The sequence below is a fragment of the Cryptomeria japonica genome, chromosome 5 (assembly GCF_030272615.1).
Source record: "Cryptomeria japonica chromosome 5, Sugi_1.0, whole genome shotgun sequence".
NCBI lineage: Eukaryota > Viridiplantae > Streptophyta > Pinopsida > Cupressales > Cupressaceae > Cryptomeria > Cryptomeria japonica.
In genome coordinates this window covers 922689797-922715729 of record NC_081409.1, presented here as the reverse complement: position 1 = coordinate 922715729, position 25933 = coordinate 922689797, and the positions used below count along the sequence as shown (strand labels likewise).

Sequence of the window (25933 nt, the reverse complement as noted above, 5' to 3'; positions counted from 1 at the left end):
AGTCAATAGCCTCAAATAAGATAGAGAGGACAATGGAGTTAGCTATTGGATTTGTAGGTGGATAGAGGACCAAGGCCATAAAGTTGTGATGGCATGGGGCAAACAGGTCTGACCAAGAGAGAAAGTGTTGTTGTGGCATAACATAACACACCATGTTAGTCTCACATGAAGATATAGAAGCAAAGCATGGGATGTGCTATTGAGACTTGCAAATTGGACAAGAAGACATAGGCCATCGAGTTGGTAAGGTATTGAGAAAACTAGTTTGACTAAGAAAAAGTTTAGTTGCAGTTATGCTAACATGTCGTGTTAGTCACACATTGTGACAAGGATAGCATAACACATCGTATTATCACTGTCGCTATCTCACGGTCAACTCTCTGCATTGACTAAAGGGTGCTATAAAATTGTGACAGGGAAAGTCAATAACATGGCAGGTTAGTCGCTTTGCCATCCCACATCAAGGAAGATCTAAGGAAAAACTCTCTACGGGCTAGTCTCCAAACTGTGACAGGGAATGCCAATAACACTGCAGGTCAGTCAACCCGCCATCTCGCAACAAGAAATACCTGCAACAAAATTCCCTGCAGGGTAATGCTAAACTGCGACATGGGATGCACATAATATGACAGGTTAGTTCCCCCGCTATCTTGCGACATAAAAAATGGAAGACAAATGGTCGTGTGGGGTAACAATAAACAAAGGCAATTAAGGCACCCCGCTATCCCAGACTATGCATACTTGGAGAGAAATATTCCATGGGGCAACATAAAATAAAAAAATTGATGCATCCCACCAACCCGCACGGGTAAGAAGGTCTGAGACAAAATGACATGGGATAATGAAAATGGTAGAAGGCGCATTATCCCGCCAGCCTGCGGGAAGAAGGTTTTTGTTGTTTCACAATGCATATAACACGCGTGTTAGTCGATCTGTGTAACACATTAGTGCAGCTCACGAATCCAACTTGGATTTCTTCCACATGTGAACCTTTTTGTGATCAGATGGATATGTTGATGGGTCCCAACATCCACCAAGTGGCTAAGTGACAGGTGAATGTTGGGTGGATAATAAAAACCTTTTGATTGGTCTATGAAGATAAAATCTTTTGTATCAAAGGTGATCTTTCAGTGTGAACAGTAAATAGAAATGGAGTAAATGTTGAACATAGGTGTAATTGAAAATATATTTTCAAAATGGGGGATTGAATGTAAAGTAAAACCAAACTCCAGGGATTGTTGAGCAAATAAGGAAAGTAACATTTAATGTGGATAGCTATCAAATTGAAATGAAGTGACAAGGTAGATTTTTCAGTGGCTCGAGAAGATTTTGTTTAATTTTGGAGGGAAAACTTGGTGTATGTATATTTTCCACTAAGGTGAAGTAAGAGTATAGTAATTAGAGGCAGGCAAGTGAGTTGGGCGTGTGTAGAGACGTAGAGAAGTGTGGAAAATGCCAAACATAGAAAAGCAAAGAAAAAGTGGGTGCAAAGAAGTGGTTTTCCGTAGGTGCACATAACACGACGTCTAAACAGTCAATAACATTGCAGAAAATACTGCATGCAGAGTTATCAGAATGTGAACAAAAGAGTAGAGACAACTGAAAGAAAATGTAGAGAGTAGAAAACAAAGGACTAAAAGGAAGAGAAAAGAAGATAAAAAGTGTACAACCAAGAGTGAAAATGATTAGTGAAACAAGAGGATATAGAATAGAGCACACAAAAATGGCACATAGATGCAAATCTATAAGATTAGCTTTATATTGTGGTGAGTAGTGAATAATATGTAGGTGGGTTGTTGGCATGCAAAATAGAAGCTTTTAAAAAATAGAGGTTATAGAATAGAGAGTGGAGAAGAGGGCTGCAGAGAAGCTATTTACGTAGGTACGATAACACGATGCCAGTGCAAGCATAACAATGCAAAAGAGATAGAATGTTAAATGGTCAAAGGTGAAGAGAGACCTGTATGCATGTCTAGAAGAGAATCAAGGTGAAGAGTAGAGACAAATGACCAGAGAGTGCAGAGCCAAGACAGATAACATAGTGGGTTACATACACTGTGAGAAGAAACGAAAGAGGATTGATTGAGTTGCAACTTTACAATAGTGTGCTGAGAAGAGAAAAGAACAAAAGGTTAGTAGCAGGGGTTGATAGAAAAAGACGCAGGGGATAGAGATTGAGAGTAGAGAAGAGTCAAGTCAATCTTAAGTGTAAAAAATATTATATGTTACAAAACTTCATTTGTAACAAGGTGCTTATTTGTATTTGAATATTTACTCATCGTAATTGTCTAAGTTGGTGCTCGGATAGGAGGTTGGTGCCCATAAACATTGTAATAAGACTTTTTACCTATGAGGTTGGATTAGAGCAGTAGATTCTAGCAACATTTCTCACCATGGTTTTTCCCCATCGTGGGTTTTCCTCGTATATCTTGTGTTATAAGTTTGCCTTGTGTGTGTTTAAATGTGTTTAATATCTTTGCTCATATTTTGTTGGCTTCTATTATTAAAGCTTATATCTTTTAGAAAGTTCAAGTTTTTAATTACCACTGATTCACCCCCCCTCTCAGTGGTCCATTTGTGTTCAACAAAGTTGTCATCTCATGGAAAGTAATGGATGCAGGTTATGCACAAAATTGATTTGTTGGACAGGCTTTGAGCAAGTGCAATTTCTAGGTGAAAGGCCACATTCCATAACCTTTATCTATGGTTCTCCACTCATGCTGATATGAAAACGAACGTCTCAAAGAAATGGGGTCTCATAGATACCATGATTTTAGCATTTACCAAAAATAATTGTTGAAGACTCTTTAGCAACTTCAAAACAAATGCAATTGGTAGACTTATGAGGTTGATTTCTATTACTTCATTTACATCTCTTTTGTCACTAGCAATATTGAAGTTCTAAAATAGGTTTTGGACAGGAATCAAAGCGTGATTATAAGAAGACTTTCCTCAGAAATTATAGTTGCAAATGCTCTGGCTACCATGCATGCAAAATGTGGAATCAACGACACAGAGCATGACCTATTTTATTCAATACCTCAAAGAAATGTCATCTTGATGAATAAAATGAAATGATAGCAAGTTGTGCACCAGCTGAGCTCTGTTGGAATTACTATAGAAGCTTCAAACAAATGAAATTCCTTGAAGGTAAACCGATTCACCAATTTTCTCCTACATCAAAGATCTGTGATAGGGTACGGACACACATCAAAGAATTTGAAACATTGACATTATTGAATAATGCAAAATATGAAAGTGCAGAACATGCAAACTAACTGTTTGACTGAATGCCTCAGGAGATGCCATCTTAGAAGGAGAATTGAAATAGTCATGGTTTGTGCACAAAATGAGGTTTTGCAAGGAAGCTCTCAAGATCATTGAGTTAATGAAGCACTCTGAAACACATCTTCACATTGTAAATTTTATTCTGGTTATGTTGGTTAATAGATTTGCCTTTTCTTCAAATTTTATATGTTTTTAAAATAAAGACTTCTGCACACCCATTATGAAAAAGCAAATATACCAACAATTGGGCGAACCAAGCTTTGGTTTACCCTCTGCATAAGAGTGCAACTCCTCATAAGGTGTTCAATAAATTTGTATGCAGATTACTCAAGAAACAAACACACTTTTAACCAGAAAGTGAGAAAGACTCCCACATTCATTTGTCAACACAAAGGAATGCTGCAAAATATCTATTCAAAAGTATAAAGCTCATAAACTTTATCTCTATACGCATTCATTCAACATAAAATTTTATTCCATCCATAATACTCAAATTAATGAAAACACTAATCGATTCTCGCTCATGTCTCACAAGACAAGGGGGATCAGAGTCATTTAAACCACTATGAAGTACCAGAGTCATTGGAATTTTATGTTGGAATGCAGGAAAATAATTTTAGATAAATTATCTTGGAATTTAGGCAATGCTGAAGAAGCCCTTTTTTGGACAGATTATTGGGGAGGTTTCAAGGCCCTTCGTAAGAGTGCAGATCTAGAGTTCTCTAGAGTAGTGTTGGAATCCGTATGGGGTAGGTATGTTAAGGATTACATATCGCCAATTGACAAAGATCTAGTTAAGGGTTGGAAATGGAAATCTTTAGATCATGTGGATATCCCAGTAAGGGAAAAACAAATTCTCCAAGACATCCTTAATAAGAGAATGGTCACTTTCAACAGGGGGTCAAATACTCTTGTTTGGGATGGATCGAAATCGGGAGAGTACACCTCAAAAGATGGTTATAATCTTCTCCTTAGTTAGCAGCTTTCCTCAAGAACTTTTGTCCCCTCAGTCTTATGTTTGTTGGCATTATGTGAACCGGCATGAAGACATAATGATATTATATGATTGTCAATGATGTCAATATGAGACATGGTGTGAACCGGCACATGTGAGAGGAGAAGGGAGAGAGGAACCGGCATATGTATGAACTGGTTTATATGCCAAAGTGAAGCAGCACATTTGTTCAAAATGAACTGGCATATAGTTATGGAAACCGGCACATGGAAGCATTGTATGACTACTGGTTGGTAGGTAGCTTCCACTTCAGGATTTCCAGTTGGAGTACCTCAAGTCTGTGTGACTTAATCGGTGATCTTTGTGTGATGAATTAGCAATATGATGGATGACAGATTGTGTTGCCACATAAGCTCTGTGCGCATGAAGAAGACTATTCCTATCTACCTCGGGAATGTGCAAAGTCTGTCAAATGATGATAACGCGTGATGGGTTATCAGCCGCCATGAAATCGGTGGATAATGGATGATGGAGAATGTCTTGAGATCGATTCAAGATTGTTGCATTTAATGCAGTATGATTCAACGGTCAGGATCGAACCATTTGAATTGCTTAACCTAACAGGTTTAGGGTTTAGGGTTTTTGCTACCGACCTGTATGTTTCCTATAAGGTTGATGTTGTGTTTCTTTCTAAGGTTGTTGGCAAAAGTTGTGAATGTGTATCCAAGGGAAATGATACGTGATTCTTGCCAGACCAAAGGAGAGAAGTGATACCTGCAAATTGAATGTGCAGAAGGTAAAGAGGAGCCTAAACGGATCTGGATTAGCATTAAGTGTTGTCAACAAATCATTGTAATTCTTGTTGATCTCTAACCACTTCAACAGTTGTAAAATCCCCTAACAAGGTAGCCTTAACTGGCTTGATTCAAAATCCCTTAATCGGGTGGTCTTAACAGGCTTGATTCAAATCCCTTAACTGGGTAACTCGAGGTTAATGAGTTCTGAGAAGCTATAGAGCTTAGGAGATCCTTTCAACTATTGAGTTCTTGAAATCCTCTAACAAGGTGACCCTACCGGGTTTAACCCTTAACCGGGTATCCCTTACCCGAGTGATCCCTAACAGGATCGGTTCCTAGCAGAACCTATTGTAATGTCTTTAACCAGACAAGGCTCCTAACAGAGCAGACTTCTAAAGAGTTCAAAAAGCAGCTTGTGGGTATTCATCCCCACCATGGTTTTTCCCAGTTGGGTTTCCACATGAAAAATATGTGTGTCATGTGAAGTGCTTTTGTCTTGTGATGCTTTGTTTTGCCTGTTAAGCATATGAAGGTTCTATGTTTTATGCATGTCTATAAAACATATTGAACTCACTATTGAGAAGATCGGATGATTAAGTTTACTTGTTTATGCATGAGAATATAATGATACTATAGTATCGAGCTAAGAGGGAATCTTATTGAGTGACCGGTTCATGACTGATTGAGTTGTACTGGATGTTACCGGTTGCACTCTATTTTACCAGTATCCCTGTTTGTCAGTCATTTGGAGTATTTGCTGTCAAACTAATTTTGGACTGTATTTGTGTTTGTGCTGATTCACCCCCCCCTCTCAGTACCGGTTTGGTACTAGTGGTTCAACATTGAGTTATCAATTGGTATCAGAGCGCCTCTAGGTCCTCTGTGTTGTAAGCTTAACCGCTTGAGGAAAAGATCCTAGTCAAATGATGAAGAGGGAAGGTCCAAAGTTTAACAGGGAAAATTTTGGTATATGGAAAGATAGGATGAAGATATTCATCAAAAGCATGGGTGTTCAACACTGGAGTTATGTTGAAAATGTATATGTTGTTCCTACCGACACTCTCACCGATGACCAAAAGAGAGAGATACAAGAAAATGGCCAAGTCATGGAAGCCCTCATCGGTAGTCTATCTGACATTGAGTTTATTGATGTTCAAGACAAGGCAAATCCCAAAGAGGTATGGGATGCTCTTGAAAATATCTATGGTGGTGATGAGCATGTAAAACAGGCTAAGGAAGAAAGCCTGAGAGGGAGGTTTGAAGACATGCAGATGGTTGAAGGAGAAACCATTTAGCAGTATGGAATAAGAATCAAAATAGTTGTTGGAGAAATAAAGAGTGCAGGTGGCAAAATAGACGATTCCACTGTGGTAATTAAAGTCCTGAGATCCCTGTTGCCGATCTATGCAATAAGGGTCGCTGCTATTCAGGAGCTGAGATCAATAGACAAGTCTAAGGTGTCCTTGGACTCCATCATAGCCAAGTTGACAACCTATGAGCCGAATAGTTTTGATGGCAGTGTTCAAAAGATAAAATCAGCTTTTAAAGCCTCTGCTATACCATCCAGAAAAGGAAAAGAGGCTAGCACTAGTGGGGAACCTAATTAGAACAGAGAAATGAATGATGAAAAGTTTTTGATGGAATTTGAAGCTCTTCTTGCCAGGAGATTTCCAAAAGGAACTGGTAAATACAAAGGTAAGCTCCCTTTGAAATGTTTCTCCTGTAACTGGATAGGACATATTGCTATGAACTATCCTAATAGTGACAACAAGGATAAATCGGTAAGGTTCAAGAAATTCAAAGGAGGAAACCGGAGAAACTGTTTTGTGGCAGTTGATGAAGGTGTCACAGATGAGGAATCATAAGATGAAGAGAATGAAGACATTGTTTTTGTTGCTGTAAAGGAAGATGTGGCAGACAAGAAGGCTCTTGTCTCTCGGTTTGATGATTCCAATGAGTGGATCATTGACAGTGGTTGTTCTCACCATATGACTGGTGACCAAAGCAAGTTTCTATCCTTAGAGGAGTATGATGGTGGTGTGGTTCGCTTTGGCAATGATGCACCATGCATGGTCAAAGGCAGAGGGTCCATCTCTTTGAATGGAAAGAGTAGTGCTGACAATGTGTACTGGGTTGATGGTCTCAGACACAACCTTCTAAGTGTTGCCTAGCTAAATGACAGTGGCCTCACTCTGCAATTCAAGAATGGAGTCTGCAGAATCAAAGGAAAAGATGGTAAATTGGTGGCCACCGGCATGCAGACTAAAGGTAACCTATTTCATCTGAATGCAAATATAAGTACATGTCTTATGGCTAAGCTTGATGATAGCTGGATATGGCATAGGAAACTCTGCCATGTGAACGTTGATAACATTGTGAAGGCTAGTAAGATCAAGGCAGTTAGAGGGTTGTCGGTGCTGAGCAAACCGGATAATACCCTATGCAGAGAGTGTCAATTGGGGAAAACGTCTTCCTCAACCTTTAAAGGTAAATCTTTCACTGCTGACAACTTGCTTGATCTTGTGCATACTGATTTATGTGGTCCTATGAAAACAAGAAGTGTGCAGGGTGATAGGTACTTCATGATTCTCACTGATGATTGCTCAAGAATGATGTGGGTCACATTCTTGAAAGACAAGTCTGAAGCTTTTGGGAAATTCAATGCTTTTAGAGCACTAGTGGACAAGGAAAGCGGTAAAGGATCAAATGTCTCAGAACTGATCAAGGAGGGGAATTCACTTCCAGTGAATTCAACAAGTATTGTGAAGAATTCGGCATCAGGAGACAGCTGTCTGCCCCCAGGACTCCACAATAGAATGGCCTAGCAGAGAGGAATAACCGGACTATGGTTGAAGCAGCTAGAACCATGTTGATCCAAGGAAAGGTATCTCACACCTTTTGGAGAGAAGTGGTGAGCACTGCAGTCTACACTATGAACCAGGTACTCATCAAAAAGGGTAAGGACAAAACTCCTTATGAGTATTGGACTGGTAAGACACCTGTGGTTAACTACTTTAAGGTATTTGGTAGCAAATGTTACATCAAGAGGAGTGAACATTAGGGCAAATTTGAAGCTAAATGTGATGAGGGAATATTTCTAGGATATTCCACCAAGAGTAAAGCTTTCAAGTGCTACAACAATAGGACTCGGGGAATTATGGAAAGCATCAATGTAAGAGTTGATGACTCCTCTGAGAAGACTGAGGAAATCGGCAGTGAGCAAGCTGTAAATAAACTGGTTGCAACCTTCTGGGAACCGGTTGTTAGCCAACCAAGTACCAGTAACAATATCCTTGAACCGATGAATGCTAATACTGATGAAGATGAGGATGAAGAAGAAAAGCAAGAAGAACTAGTTAAGGCCATTCCTCGGTATGTCAAGTTGAATCATGATCCCAAGCAGATAATAGGTGATAAGGATGTAGGAATCCTTACTAGAAGAAAGATTAGAGAAAACTCATGTATGATCTCTAAATTTGAGCCTAAGTCATTCAAAGAGGCTCATAAAGATGAAGACTGGATCAAGGCAATGGAAGAAGAACTTGACCAGATAGAGAAAAATGGTACATGGTCCTTGGTACCCAGACCAGAGTATAAAAATGTCATTGGCACCAAATGGGTGTTCAAAAACAAGCTGAATGAGGATGGCATAGTGATTAGGAATAAAGCCAAATTGGTGTGCAAAGGATATGCTCAAGAAGAAGGAGAAGACTATGGAGAAACCTTTGCTCCTATAGCCAGATTGGAAGGAGTTTGTATGCTTCTTGCATATGCAGCTTTTAAGAGGTTCAAGGTATATCAAATGGATGTAAAATCTACATTCCTAAATGGTGTACTTGAAGAGGAGGTGTACATTGAGCAACCAGATGGGTTTGCCCTATCTGAAGACAGTGACATGGTATGTAGACTACATAAAGCTTTATATGGTCTAAAGCAAGCACCTAGGGCATGGTATGAGCGCCTACATTCCCATATTGTGAAGTTTGGATTTGAGAGAACAAGTGAAGATAGCAATATCTACTTGAAGTCTGAAGGAGATCAAATCCTGATTTGTGAGGTTTTTGTTGATGACATTATCTTTGGAGGAGATGACAAGATGAGTCATGAGTTTGTTGATGAGATGAAGAACGAGTTTGAGATGTCACTCATAGGGGAGATTAAGTTCTTCGTTGGACTGCAGATCCAGTAGATGAAAGATGGAATCTTCATCACTCAGTCCAAATATGTCAAAGAGGTGTTGAAGACTTTTGGCATGGAAGATAGCAAACCGGTTGGTACATCGATGGTGACTGGTTGCAAATTGACAAAAGAGGATGATTTCGCACTGGTTGATGAGAAGGAATACAGATCAATGATTGGTAAGTTGCATTATGTAGTGCATAGTAGACCAGATATTGCACATGCAGTTGGCATTACTGCAAGGTTCCAGAAGAGTCCAAGAGAATCTCACTTGATTGCAGTCAAGCGGATTCTTAGGTATCTAAAGGGAACAGTTGACTATGGATTGTGGTACCCATACAACAATAATTTCAATCTGAAAGTGTTCACAGATGCTGATTGGGCAGGTAATGTGGATGACTGGAAAAGCACAACCAGTGGTGCATTCTTTCTCGGTGGTAGACTAGTCTCATGGATGACTAAAAGCAGAGTTGTATCTCTCAGTTTACAGTGGAAGCGGAGTATGTTGCAGCTTTCATGAACTGCACTTAGACAATCTAGATGAAGCATGTACTGGAAGGCTTCAAGATCCCTGTATCTGAACCAGTAAGTATATTCTGTGATAACAAAAGTGCTATCAATATATCAAAGAATCCAGTTTTACATTCTAGAACCAAGCATTTTGAGCTTAAGTATCATTTCTTGAGGGAAAAGGTTTAGAATAAAGAGATTGCACTGGAGCATGTGTCCAGTAAGGAGCAGTTAGCAGACATATTCACCAAGCCTCTCCCAAAGACAACATTTGTGCATTTGAGAGGTGAATTAGGGGTATTGCCCCTTCAGGAGATGAACTAAAAGTAATTGTTCCACATCAGTCAGGTACTGGAAAGACAAATTTTTTTGATTGGTGTGTTGAAGGATGCTACTCCTCAGGGGGAGCAGCATGATGGAACAAAGATGCTTGTACCTCCACTTTCACATTGTTGTCAAAGGGGGAGAAGATGTGAAGCGAAAAGATATCTGCAACAAGTGGAAGAAGATGTGAAGCGACAACAAGTGGGAGAAGATGTGAAGCGGAGAAGATATCTTTATATATTGCCATCAATGCCAAAGGGGGAGATTGTTGGCATTATGTGAACCGGCATGAAGACATAATGATATTATATGATTGTCATTGATGTCAATATGAGACATGGTGTGAACCGGCACATGTGAGAGGAGAAGAGAGAGAGGAACCGGCATATGTATGAACCGGTTTATATGCCAAAGTGAAGCAACATATTTGTTCAAAGTGAACCGGCATATAGTTATGGAAACCGACACATGGAAGCATTGTATGACTACCGGTTGGTAGGTAGCTTCCACTTCAGGATTTCCAGTTGGAGTACCTCAAGTCTATGTGACTCAGTCGGTGATCTTTGTGTGATGAGTTAGTAGTATGATGGAGGACAGATCATGTTGCCACATAAGCTCTGTGCGCGTGAAGGATCTTGCATGAAGAAGACTATTCCTATCTACCTCGGGAATGTGCGAAGTCTGTCAAATGGTGATAACGCGTGATGGGTTATCAGCCACCATGAAATCGGTGGATAATGGATGATGGAGAATGTTTTGAGATCGATTCAAGATTGTTGCATTTAATGTAGTATGGTTCAACGGTCAAGATCGAACCGTTTGAATTGCTTAACCTAACAAGTTTAGGGTTTAGGGTTTTTGCTATCGACCTGTATGTTTCCTATAAGGTCGATGTTGTGTTTCTTTCTAAGGTTGTTGGCAAAAGTTTTGAATGTGTATCCAAGGGAAGTGATACGTGATTCTTGCCAGACCAAAGGAGAGAAGTGATACTTACAAACTGAATGTGCAGAAGGTAAAGAGGATCCTAAACGGATCTGCATTAGCATTAAGTGTTGTTAACAGATCATTGTAATTCTTGTTGATCTCCAACCACTTCAACAGTTGTAAAATCCCCTAACAGGGTAGCCTTAACTGGCTTGATTCAAAATCCCTTAACCGGGTGGTCTTAACATGCTTGATTCAAATCCCTTAACCGGGTAACTCGAGGTTAATGAGTTCTGAGAAGCTATAGAGCTTAGGAGATCCTTTCAACTATTGAGTTCTTGAAATCCTCTAACAAGGTGACCCTATCGGGTTTAACCCTTAACCGGGTATCCCTTACCCGAGTGATCCCTAACAGGATCGGTTCCTAGCAGAACCTATTGTAATGTCTTTAACCGGACAAGGCTCCTAACAGAGCAGACTTCTAAAGAGTTCAAAAAATAGCTTGTGGGTATTCATCCCCACCGTGGTTTTTCCCAGTTGGGTTTCCACGTGAAAAATATGTGTGTCATGTGAAGTGCTTTTGTCTGGTGATGCTTTGTTTTGCCTGTTAAGCATATGAAGGTTCTATGTTTTATGTTTGTCTATAAAACATATTGAACTCACTGTTGAGAAGATCAGATGATTAAGTTTACTTGTTTATGCATGAGAATATAATGATACTGTAGTATCGAGCTAAGAGGGAAGCTTATTGAGTGACGGGTTCATGACTGATTGAGCTGTACTGGATGTTGCCGGTTGCACTCTATTTTACCAGTATCCTTGTTTGTCAGTCATTTGGAGTATTTGTTGTCAAACCAGTTTTGGACTGTATTTGTATTTGTACTGATTCACCCCGCCCCCCCCCCCTCTCAGTACTGGTTTGGTACTAGTGGTTCATCATTGAGTTATCAATGTTGGGATAAGATGTGTTTGCCAAAGGAAGGACTGTTTTCATGGTTTTCTCTCCAAAATAAGATTCTAACGATGAAAAGATTTAAGAAAATGGGCTTTGAGGGACCCAGTAGATGCCCTTTATGTGAAAAAGCATAAGAGGATAAGGATCGTATCCTCCTCAATCACAATTATGCCTCCAATTATTGGCTCTGGTTATGTAACAAATTAGGATGGAGCTCAACTCTCCCTAATTCCATTCTTGGAATGTTTCAAGCATGGCCCATTCTACATCAACGCTCCCTCTTTGGAGGGATATGGAAACTGGCCCCATCTTTGGTTCTTTGGGAACTTTGGAAGGAACACAATAGGAGACTCTTTAAGGATAAGAAATTGGATTGGCTCCAACTTGTGAATAAAATTGAAGCCTCAGTAGTAGAAACCCATAATATCAGGACTTCTAAATTTCCTAGCAAACTTTCTGAGATGACATACTGGGATGAGAAAATGAGAGGGAGATGGCTAGGTCTGAAGATCCCTCGCTTTGTAGGAATAAGCAATTCTAATAAAATGGAGTTAATAGAAGCCTACAAATGGAAGGTCCCAAAAAAAGGGTGGGCTAAGCTTAACTTCGATGGTGCTTCTCGTGGGAATCCAGGTCCTACAGGGATCGAGTGTTGTCTGCATGATGATGATGACCGAGAATTAGCTAAGTTGGCCAAACCTATAGGGATTGGATCCAATAATAAAGCATAGATTTTAGCCTTAGTTGAAGGCCTCCTCTTACATCAGAATAGGGGCATTAGTAAGCTTGCCATTGAAGGAGATTCGGCTATTCTTATCAATGGCCTTAGAAAAGGTTTTCTTCCTAACTGGAAGTTGAATGCAACCTTGTCAAGAGCTCAAAGCCTCCTCAAGGATTTCAAGAAAACAACCTTCAATCATATTTATACAGAAGGTAATTCCAGGGTAGATGAATTAGCCAATGCAGGGGCTGATGGACGGTTCATAAGTTAAGATAGAGTCCTCCCTCTTGTCCTAAGAATCTGCTGCAAGGTTTAGACTCTTAGGCTTTTGTTCTCTATTAGTTAGGTTTTGGTATCTCCCCAAGGATTCGTCCCTTGACCTAGCCACCCCTTTAAGAGGTAGTAGGTTTCATTAGTGACAGATGGTTAAGACTAGGTCGAAGGTTGTAGAGAAATTTTATCTTGCATTTATTAAATCTCGCGTATTCTAAGACATGCTGGATATCAGAGCACGATCCTCTTCCTTATCACTTTGATTATAAATATCAAAGGTATTAGGGACAAATTCACATTGTATCATTTGTATATGTGCTTATATTCATATATATACATGTACATACATACATACATACATATATATATATATATATATATATATATATATATATATATTTATACAATTTTAATATACTCGAAGCCATCTATTGCAAGAATTTATGTTTATAGGTATATATATGTATATATGGATATGCATATATATATATAGACATACATACATACATACATATACATACATACATACATATATATACATATGTATATATATGTATATGTATGTATATATATACATATAGTACACTATATGTATATATATACATACATATACATATATATACATATGTATATATATGTATGTATGTATGTATATGTATGTATGTATGTATGTCTATATATATAGATATGCATAAAGGATAATGATGTTGTTAGATTCGTATATATTAATAGGTGTATATGTAAATGTATGGATGTATTTATATAAGATTATATATATGGTGATATTTATGGTAACACTCATCTAAAGACATATTACTAGTTTAAAGGACCAGTTAGATGCCTTTAAACATATTTATTATGTCATCGCCTTATCAGCACATTATCTCGAGTATTGCCTTCTTTGGCAACATACTTAGAATTGATGATGTGACTTCCCTTGCCATATGAGCTAGCTAATACTAAGGAGCTCGCCCAACTAGCAGCGGCGGTATTTATTACCTTGATCCTAAAGATTGTCTAATTTGCATCGTGACCCTTCATCCTCGCTCCTCTGACACTCTTTAGCAATCAAATCGGTCCTTTATCGAGAAAGATGAGTTGTATTTTTCGATGCCTTTCAAAACTCAATTAAGATAAGTAAGGGCTTGTTTTGAGCAAATGGTTATCTGAGAAACTCGAAGCTCATTATGGATACTTCGCTAAGGCTTATAGGGCTCAAGTGTCAAATGGCTTTTACAATGGAAATTAAGGAAGAAAGATTGAAAGACATTTTGGTCTTCTCAAACGTCCTGGTTATCAGGGCGGTCATGAAAATTCTTGGGGAGGAATATATCATGAATGAAGACCGCACTAGGGTTAATTCTTATATTGCTGCTATGTTCTTAGCGATGGCTATGCATTATGAGAAGGATAGGGACGTGGTGATAAAATTATGCAAAAGTGTCTTCAAGAAAGAGTTGCCAGGTGAACTTGAGAGGGTGGTTGTCAATATTGACGAGGAGTTAACTACACCAAAGCCTCGCAATTATGATATACTCATACGGATGAATAACCCAATGCCTAGATTTCCAATCTTGGAAATTGAGGATATGGCTGCCTTTGCGGCCTATAATCCGACTAGGCGAAGGAATTTTTTCTTTCTTATGTGGCTTTTGCATATTAGGAAACCATCATGTAACAAGTGGCTGGCCAACTATTTAGAAGCCAAAAACATTGAAGTTGCCCCGGATGACATGGTCATCCCTCCCGTCCCTGCCTCTAGCCTAGATAATTCTCTAGCTAACTCAGGAAAGAAGGTAACAGAGGTGCGGGTGAGAAGGTGTCGGGCAGGATAGTTGGTTTGATGTCCCGGGTTTATCTTATCATTACTTTTATATTCTTAAAAGGGTTTACCGTAATACTTTTACTTTATTTTAGACTTAACTTTTAAAGACTTACGGATGTTAAGATTAATACTTGGTCTAGCTTTAGATATGTTTTTTTCTATCTTTAGTTCGATGGTTTTGATTTATCAATCTGCCCTAAAATGATTCTTCTGAATTTTGGTGTGACTTTTATGGGTTGTGCTTGTGGGTTTAACAAATTATGTTTGAAAACTAAGCTTCCTATAGTATTTTCAATTCTTGGCTCTGTGTGATGAGCCAGTGCTCTCATCTTTTATATTCATATATAGATACATATATATACATACATACATGTATATATATGTACATATATACATACATACATGTATATATATGTACATATATACACATGTATGTATATGTGTATATATGTACATATATATACATGTATGTATGTATATATGTACATATATATACATGTATGTATGTATATATATGTATCTATATATGAATATAAAAGATGAGAGCACTGGTTCATCACACACACACACACACACACATATATATATGTATCTATATATGTATGTATATATATGTCTATATATGTATCTATATATGTATATATATATACATACACACACACACACACACATATATATACATATACATATGTATGTATACACACACACAAACACACACACACACACACACACACACACACACACACACACATATATATATATACATGTATATATATGTCTATATATAGATACATATATAGACATTTATATATACACACACATATATATAGATATATATACATATGTATGTATATATATATGTATATGTATATATGTATATATACATGTATATGTATATATATATACATGTATATGTATATATCTATATACATGTATATGTATATATCTATATACATGTATATGTATATATCGATATACATGTATATAGATATATATACATGTATATAGATATATATATACATGTATATGTATATATCTATATACATGTATATGTATATATCTATATACATGTATATGTATATATCGATATACATGTATATATATCTATATACATGTATATCGATATATACATATACATGTATATAGATATATACATATACATGTATATATATATACATATACATATGTATGTATGTATGTATGTATGTATATGTATATGTATATGTATACATGTAGATGTAGATGTAAATGTATATGTATATATATGTATGCATATATTTATATACAGTTAGGCTTTTCGATTCAAAGGCATAGATGATATATTCTTTTGTAGCATTGGGTCTTGACAGAGGTGGGGAGGTTGACCGCTTCTATTTTATTTTTCTGAAAGAGAGCTGTGAGCATGGAATGGATACTCTTTGTTAATTCTCTCCTGGAATTTTGGATATCTCCCCTCATTCTTTTCCTTCTTTCTTTTGGTTTTGCTTGGTTTGGATATTAAGGGGGATAAATGTTTTTTTTAAATTCTCTTTGGTGACTCAAATTAGTTAACTTTCTGAAAGGAATTGGTCTCTGAAAATCAAATATGATTAAGTATTTCTGTAAGGAGTAGGTTTCTGAATATCAAATATGAATAGGACTTTCTGAAAGAAGTGATGTAACTTTAAGATCTTTTTGGGCGATAGATTCTCTATCTCCCAGATCTAAGCTATGTTATTTCTATGTCTGTCTTAATTATGATCAAGATGAAGGTAGTGTTAAGGATTTGGGTTTTTCTTAATACTTCTGTGCTTTTTCAATACTTAAGATCTATGGTTGCAACAATAGTTGTGGAATATGCTTGGCAACCTGGATATGAGATTGTATATTGGCTAACAATTCATGAAGTGGTCTGTTGTAGGGCAGGTTTGAAGGTTTTTGCAAGTATCTGAGATTTCATTTAGGCCGAGTGTCTTGATAGCAGTGGAAAGGCATTTACAGTCTGTTGATAAGAAGCGATCCCTGAAGGTAGATCTTTGCCTCAATTTGAGAGAAGGGATAGTAAATATTTTGGGCCTGTAGGTGAATGTTCAATATAGGATGACAGATTGTATTGATTACGATGTAATCTCATAATACTGCTAAGTTGTAATGTTGTAATCATAACTGGTCTTTTGTAACTGGACTTAATGTCTCGGGCAAGGCCGAAGGTTTTCTCCTCTCCACTCTTTCCTACCGGCGCCCGCACTGAGCAGAGATTGTAATGCAATGTAATGAATTTTTAATCTAATAAAATTTTATGGCTTCGGCCTTTTACCGATCAAAAAAAAAAAAATCATCGGAATCTTCTCACTTGTTGAAATATTCTACAACCTTTGCTAAAAATATGGGAGTTTGTTAAAAAAGGAAGGCTTGTAAAATCATTGAAAGCCTTGAAAAAAAGTGACGATGTGACCCTTCATGACCTATGCAAGCTTGCTTGTGTGTGCAAGTATGGACCTACAACAAGCCAAATCATACACTTTTTTTTGTCAGAAATTTATCAAATCACCCCTTTCAAAACAAAATTTGATTTTGTAAAAAAATTAAATGAAGCGCGGGAAGTAAATTTTTTTATGCCACCACTGATTTTTTTGAAGTCGAAAGCACCCTAACATAGTGCAATCTGTGTGGATTTTCGTACAACCCTTGAAAAAATGGACCATTTTTTTTTTACTTCGATTTTAGCGATTTTAAGGTTTTTGCACCTTTTGAGCATGATGGTGACCTCTGTTTTGCTCCTAAGCGTGTAAATTTTTCAGCCTATCACCAAAATTTGCTTCAATTTTCACGCCCTCATCCAAATTGACCCAAAACTTCAACTACTCATATTTTGACAAAACAATAGTCGATTTTACGGTTTTGAGACATTGCAAACACAATGGAAAACTTTGTTTTGAGACATTGCAAACACAATGGAAAACTTTGTTTGAGCCTAATGTGCATACAAAAATACCTCGAGGTTGGATCCCTCAGGCATGTAGATAGAAACTTGATAGATCCAATGCTCTAATACCATGTAGAAGTTGATGATATAGGAACTTGACAGATTTGTTGCTCTGATACCATGTAGAAGTTGACGATACATCCATAGAAGCTAATAATCTTTTACAAGAAAAACACCTATCACATAAGAGAGATCAAACAAAGATATATGCTCCATAACAACCTAAGAATTCTATATTATTGCACAAAAGGATATTAATTACTATGAATGAATGGAGGTTTACTTTATAGAAAGAAAGAGATGCCCTAATCCTAAAATTTGGAGAACTAAAGAAAAGCAAAGAGGAGCTAAATAAAACTCAACTACAGCTAAACTAAAGTAACATTAAGTGAACTAAAGCTATAAAAGCATAAATTTGGATAAAAGCACCTAAGTTTAGCTTAAGTGAAAAGGTAATTAAAGGACCTAATTAATAAATAATTAGATAAAGTGTCCTAATTACTCCAACAATTTTGCTTGTGCAAAAGCAAGTGGATTGATGCCTTTTACTACAATTGTCTTAGGAAAGCTAGGGCTAACCCTAATAGTGTTGCTAAAAGAAAATTGTGTAGTTTTATTTCTTATTGTACTTAGCTTATAAATGATAATGCAAAGCATGGTAGAAGGTCTGTTGAAAATCATTTAGCTAAAATGTGTTTTTGTTGACCTAGTGAGAGAGGAGGATATGGTTCCATTGGTGCAAAGAATGCTTGAAATACACATTTATGAAATTTTCAATTATAAGAGCCCTTGGTTAAATCATTTTCCGATTTATGCAGACATGATGTTTTAGGACCATAGGTTCCTATTTGGACATAACTTCATTTATATCGAATCAAGTTTTATAAGATGAATTTTAGCTAATTATCAATACCCTAAGCCAAGGATGTTTGGAACTAATTATGAATAAAATATTCCTTATTTGTCTTACTTAGCACACAATCAAACAAATTCAGTAGTAAATCAATCATTTTACACTTAAATTGATGGTTGCATTGGTATCAGAGTCATGGTTGGCGCTTGGCCAAAACCCCTTGCATTATGGTTTGATTGATCTCCATATTATTCCAATGCTCTTTCTTTGGGAGAATAATAATGTTGGTGAATGCCGAGGATTTTAAATTTAAAGCATTTGATAAGTAGCACGAAGGCTTATGGTTTAAGTAATAAATTTATATAGTTATAGCATCTCGTTGGCCTTCTCTAAGACAAGATGACCCCCACATGAAGCACATGGTATTACCCCATAGAGATGATCAATGCACTTTGGTTTAATTTTATATAAGTTAATGGTTTTGGTTTTATTATATATCTTTATAAAGAGATTTTTTTATTTTGTAATAGTTTTTATTTTTATAGTTTTATATAAATATAATATTCTACATATATTAATATAAAATAATATAAATATCAAATCTATTATAAAATGGTATAAATTATTATAAATACTATATATATAAACAATGGTTATAATGATTACATGATGGGAAGGAGTGTTGGAAGATCAAGATGGGGTCATTAGTTCTTTAAAAGGTGGGAAGATGACTACATAATGCTTTGGGTTATTGTTTCTAGAGATTCCAATATATCTACGATGTATGGGCACATTTTTTTAAGAATTGATTGGCATGGGCAAATGAATTTGACCATTGAAGAGGTTGGAGAGGTGTTGCATTTGGTTTTCAAGGAGAGGACACTCCATATATTAGATGATGTGTCCAATATATTTTTTCTTTATTTATATTCTTCTTAGTTGACTTTAACAGTAAATCTGGTGATTTGTTTATATTTATGAATGTTTAATGTTTTGAAATTTGATATCTCTTACATATTTTACATAATTTTTAAAAAATATAAGTATGCTAGTTAATTGTTATTATAAGAATAATAATAAAAAAAGTGAAGGATCTTGATCATTCATTTTCTTTCAATCATCAACATACCAATTTTTCTTCTTATTATTGTTCTAAATAAATAAATATATTATAATAAAATAATTTAAATTAAATTTTAAAATATAAATATATAAAATCAACCCATGTATTGCAAATGTCATGAATTTCCTCCATATCCAAATTTATAAATTGAGAAGAGAAATAACTCCAAAATTTCTACTCCATTCAACCTTCAATACTACACTCAAAATTTAATTCATTACAACATCACAAGTGAATTCCAAATACTGGTAATTTTTGTATCATAATTATATAAAGGTGCGATTAACAAATATTTGATATAAGTGAAAATGAATAGTTATGTAAAGGTGTGATTAACAAATATTTGATATAAGTGAAAATGAATAGTTATTTATATAAATGATGAAATGAGACTGTATGTTGGTTAAATAACTAGCTAGATCATTATAAATATATTGTGATATAGATTTTAAAATATTGGTGTTTTTTTTACATCAGTTAAAAAGCTGTGAACATTGGAGAAGGAGTACTATGAATTTGTAATTCTTTCTCTGTGTGGTCAATAACTTTAGTAAATCTTTTTTTATAGTAAAGAGAAAGAAGCAATTCCATTCTCAAAAACACTAGAGATAAGTAGTATAATTGTGCCTTCTTAATGAATATTTATATTATTTTCCATGAAAACTATTTGATTTGTCACTAGCTATAAATAATTTAATATTTAGTATTTATTCATGTTATAATAGTTAATTATATATATTTGTGATTGCAAAATTGAAAATTTGGCCATTCACCCTTAAATTTTTATTTTATTAGATTAATGAAAAACTTACCACAGATTAATATTTTTGGTGGATTAAGTTTATTATTTTTCAAATTTTATTGTTCAATGATAGATATATGAAAAACTTGAGACAAATTGATATATTTAAGATAAATATATATATTTATATATACTTGAACTATAGTCTAAGCATCTAAAGTAAATTAGTTTTTTTTTTTTTCAAATGATGCGTCTCTAGAGAATTCTATGGTTAAGAATTTTAAAAAAAATTAAGGCAAATTAACAATTTTTTTGTGGAGATAGGTTAATTTTTATTTATTTTTTGCCATTTTTCCACTTTTGTGTTTAGTTGTGGACTGATGGAAAATTTACTATATGGTAATTTTTAGTACAATAGTAGGTAAATTGATGAATTTTTTTTTGTTGGATTTTAAAACTCTAATTTCATCTTTTTATGTTTAATGAAGTACTAGAGATTGATGTTTTGGTTTCTTTTTCCCTAGTGATGAGGTGGGCAAATAATTTGAATTTAAAATAAATTGGTGTTTTGCAATAAGATCTTTTCTTTCATTTTCTTTTTCTATTTATTTAACTTATTTTCTTTTTTAATGGTGAGTTGAAATGATTTTTTGATAAATATTTGTGTATCATACTAGTAGCAGAATAGAAAAAACCTACACACTAATAACAATTACAACAGGGCAACAAGTGACATTGCTTCGAAGATACATGACGAACACTTGAAAACTAAGAACAGTTACAATAGACCAGCAAATGGCATTACACTGAAGAAACATGACAAAACACTTTGCATAAGTTTATAATGCAACTGTTCTGAAATTGATTTGCCTAAACTGAATATTAGCTTAAGTATTTTTTTTTCAATAAATCTAGAAGCATATAATTTAGTCTTTTTTGTACATAGGAGTCTTAACTCGTTGTTTTGATCATGCATAAGTTCATCTTTGTAACCAGTTACCTATCAAAATGACGACGACCTCCATCAACTTGAATGAACTTAAAAACATGTTGAAGGGACTTACAGATGAGTCTATAAATGAAAATCAACATATGAATCTTTATGCGTATCCTTCAAAAAATATTGATATGACTGTTTTATGATTTGATCACTTGACCATTTCATGTAATCCTTTACTATTTTCAAAGAACTATTTGCAATTTGTGCACAAAACACTCTAACTACTCAGATGAACTCTATGATCTATACAAAACATCAATCAATGATTACATAGATTCAATGGTAAGAATCTATTCCTTGTCACAACCCTCCTTTATCACTTTTGGATTTACAATACAACTCTATTATATTTTTGGATAAGCTATTTAAATGATTGAATGAATATTATAAAAGGATAAAATAATAACACACACACACACATGGAAAATATACATTATTTTTATTTATTTATTTTCCACATCCAATTATGGCACATGTTGTAGAAAGAATAAGAAGCTTCTAGAGGATTCTCCACCACCTTGCATGTAACTCCTCCACTAAGTCTAATCAATTTGCATGAAGTCCAAAATTGGGAAAGAATCTCCTTTTTAATTAAAATTTCCAGATAGTGGAATGGAGGGAATTCTTTTATAAAATTATATGCAAGTTTCAAAGAAGGGAGTTGGTTATGTTTTGAAGAAAAATTTCCCAAGTTTAGAAGTAGGATTCTCTTTGTTAGTCTCATTTTCGTTGCAGGAATTTTTAAGTTGTTGTTGAAGGTTTCTCTCAATGTTGCAACGAAGGATCAAAGTATAGCTAGAGGATTCAACTTCGAGCTTTAGTAAACCAAGTTCTCTCCTTTTATCATATGAGGAATTTGTATTATCCAAATTTATAGTTTTTAGATTCTTTGGTTGAATATAGTATTTTGAAGAATCATTCTCAGTTTCTAGATAGGGAGAAAAAAATCTATTTTTGTTTTCTTTATGCAGTGATATAGTTTCTTCTCTTTTTTTTACAAATGCAGATTTCTCTTGCATATCTTATTTAATCTAATTTAAAATGTAGAAAATCAGATTTTTGCTTTTCTTTTTTCTCTTAGATGATATTGAATATAAAAATAAATAAATCTCCCTCTCTGTGAATGAAGAAATAAAACCTCTCTTGAATATTGGATTGAACCTCTGTGAATATTAGTTAAATGAGTTGAATAAAATTTCTCTGTGAATATTAGCTGAATCTCTGTGAATATTAGTTAAATGAGGAATAAAATTTCTCTGTGAATATTAGTTAAATGAGTTGAATAAATTTCTCCATGAATATTAGTTGAATCTCTGTGAATATCAGTCGAACACACTCTCTCCCTGTGAAATCTGGAAATAAAATATCTTCCTGTAAATAACTCTCTATCCCCCTCTCTGGACATTGGTTGAGAAATAGAATATAATCCCTCTGTGTTAACTTGTATTTCTCAGTTTAAACACCTACCTACTTCTGGATAATTTGTGCATCACTGGAACAAATTTACTTCTTTGGTTATTTTTATTTCTCTGTTTTATTTGATCCCTGGGATTAATATGATATTCTCTCTTACATTAATATCTTCTTATGTATTCATACCTGTTTATGTATTCTCTTTATATTCAATTTAATATCTTGGAATGAACTATATATATATATATAATGTATTAATAAAGTTTATGCGAAGTGATTAATGTTTATATTGCACGATATAGTGCCTGTGCGTACTGGCTCGCAGGTGGAGGACGGAGTTAATACTCCACAGGGAGTGGTACTATAACGGTACCCCCCACTAGCTTGCGGTCACTGCTGTGGCAGTGGCCGCAGGGTAGTGGAGGGGACCCGTGGGGTCCCACTCCCATTAACCCTTATTAATGCCAATCAAACATAGTTCGAAGGCAATGTTAGCTTTAAAAAAGAAATTCTTTTTTCAATATATGTTTAAAATTTTAGTTTATTTTAATTCCTTCTTTTTTGTATATATATAAATCTTAGTTAATAAATTTTTTAAACTTAGGTAATTATTAGATTTATAACTAGTTTTAACAAATTTATATTAAATGATACTTAGATCTTTTTAAGATCCACTTAGCAATTAAATGATTTGAAGCTAAATTCTATGTTGGGATTAGTGGTTTTATAAGTGATATTCTCGCATGTAACTTACCCTACCTTCACTTCATTCAAATGTCTTTACATTGATTTCAATTATTGGTGTTCCCATCTTCATGCAAATTACACGTTTAATTGTTATTATGCAAGTTACCTAACTGTCATTATTATGCAAGTTATATTCAAGTTTTGAATAAAAAAATAATTTTAGTTATGGTTTTATTCCATGTCATTCATCAAGTAGTTATTTCAATTAATTGAGCTTTGCAATGACTAAATATACGCGTTCAATTCATAATTATTTTTCAAGCTTGATGTTTATCATAAGTTAGAAAATTAAATAAAGGAAGTTGGAAAACCAAAACCTAGTAGTGTTCGGTATATACAATGCCTCTGGGTCACACTTAAGGGTAATGTCGTCGTGTTGAACTACTGCACTTAACGCCTAATAAAGCTACATCAACGACGCTGTGGCATCGTCCCTATAAATCGTCGGGGAGTAATAAGGGACACTTGGAAGTTAAATCCAAGGGGCGGGTAATCCCCCTTGGATCGATAATTTAATAAGATAATTCTAAAACGATCTTTCATTCGCTGAGTTAAACTATAGTAAACCCCTATAGGGATGATGAGTGAAATGCTTTTATAAAATTGATTTAATCTCGTAGAATTGTTGTCGATTGACAATTGGTCAAGGGTGATGCTTACGTTAAGATTTAGGATCTAGTGTTTTAGGCCACAAGCAATAGGCCATCTTGAGTCTTTGCTTAAGTGCTACCACCGTGGGTAGCAACCGTAGAGAAATTGTCTGGGACATTGACCCTAGAAAGGGTTGCGTACCCACTAATTAGTTTACATCAAACCATAGAGTAGAAAATAGAACTACATACTTTACGCCTTGATCCGATGCCGAAGCGGGTATGTAGGCAATCTTGGGACGGAGTTTTCCCTCGTACTCAGGTGTTCGTGGGTGGGGTCTAGGCTTGGTAAAAGAAAGATTGAGTAAGAATCCTATTTTGAAAGATAAGATAATTAAAATTGGAAAAAGGTAATTCAATGCATACTCGGAAAGAATCCCGTATGGATTCGCTTGACTTCTCGAGGCTCTAAGCCAAATTCTGAGGCGAAATTCAAGCTTGTATTATGTTATTCAATTACTCCTAAGGACGACGACCTTGGTGCACTTCTGTTAGAAGAGTGTAGTACTTAGCGAGTGGCTCAGGACCCGAATGGTCCCGATGAGTCTAAGTCTCTGGCTAGAGCACCTCCTATCCCGATTGGATAGATGCCTACCCTGCATGGGTAGATGCCTATCCCGATTTGGATAGATGCGTACCCTGTATGGGTAGATGCCTATCCCGTATTGGATAGATGAAATCTTATGTCCCGTATGGACAAGTGCCTAACCCGTATGGTTAGATGCTCATCCCGGATGGATGAATACCTAATCCAAATGGATGGATGCCCAGAGAATGTGATTGAATCACACAAATGATTAAATTTAACAAAAAAAAGGGTCAAATTTTGTTGGGTTAAATATGGTGGGTTATTACATGTGGTATCAGAGCAAAGGTTCAAATCTAGGCCTTGTGCTCACTTCAATTTATTCAACTAAGGGAATGTTTTGCAATGGTAGAAATTAAATTTTAAAATCCTAAATCAAGAACTAACTACATAATTTAACTTTCAGGTAAAAACCTAAAATGGCTAGAGGAAGAGGAAGAGGAAGAGGAAGAGGAAGAGGAAGAGGAAAGGGTAATGGAAGACATACTAGGAGTCAAAGGGAAGAAAACCATAAGGAAAACCATGAAGAAAACCATGAGGAAGACCATGAAGGAGATCAACATAACCCAGGAAATAACGAAGATGGGGTCGAGGCTATAATCAACCTTCTAACCGAGCAAAGAGATAAAATCAACTTCTTGGAACAATCAATGCAGGACCTTAGGGCAAGGCAGAATGACTTTGAAAATAGAAGTGGTACCGAAAATGGAAATCCTGGTAGCAATCAAGGGAATACGATGGGTAATAGAAAAGAAAATAGCATATTGGAACTCTCCAAAGACTTAAAGAAAATCACCCCTCCTAAGTTCGATGGGAGGCAAATTGGTGAAGGAGCTGAGAATTGGTTAAATGAAATGGAAAAGTATTTTGAACTAAGAGATTTTAGCGAAACAACCAATTTCAATTCTAATTGACACTGGGTCATCTGAATGTTTCATCTCACCTGAATTAGTAAGCAAATATGCATTAAAAGTTAATCAAATGGAGTCATCATGGACGGTTCAATATGGGGATAAGGCAACTAGGGAAGTAACTAAGTGTTTGTCGAGGGCAAGGGTACAATTTCTTGAGTTTGAAACAAGGGTAGATCTCTATGTGGCACC

General features: G+C 35.5%; 1 protein-coding gene across 1 annotated transcript in view; it reads left to right on the top strand.

The window, feature by feature from the left end:
• The first annotated feature begins 14164 nt into the window (after positions 1 to 14164).
• The window catches only part of LOC131066227 (cullin-1-like), a 29883-nt gene continuing 18114 nt past the window's right edge, over positions 14165 to 25933 (top strand). The window contains exons 1-2 of the mRNA XM_059221220.1: positions 14165 to 14745; positions 21623 to 21716. Of these exons, the coding sequence (XP_059077203.1) occupies positions 14165 to 14745; positions 21623 to 21716 (675 nt within the window). The remainder of the gene's footprint in view (positions 14746 to 21622; positions 21717 to 25933) is intronic.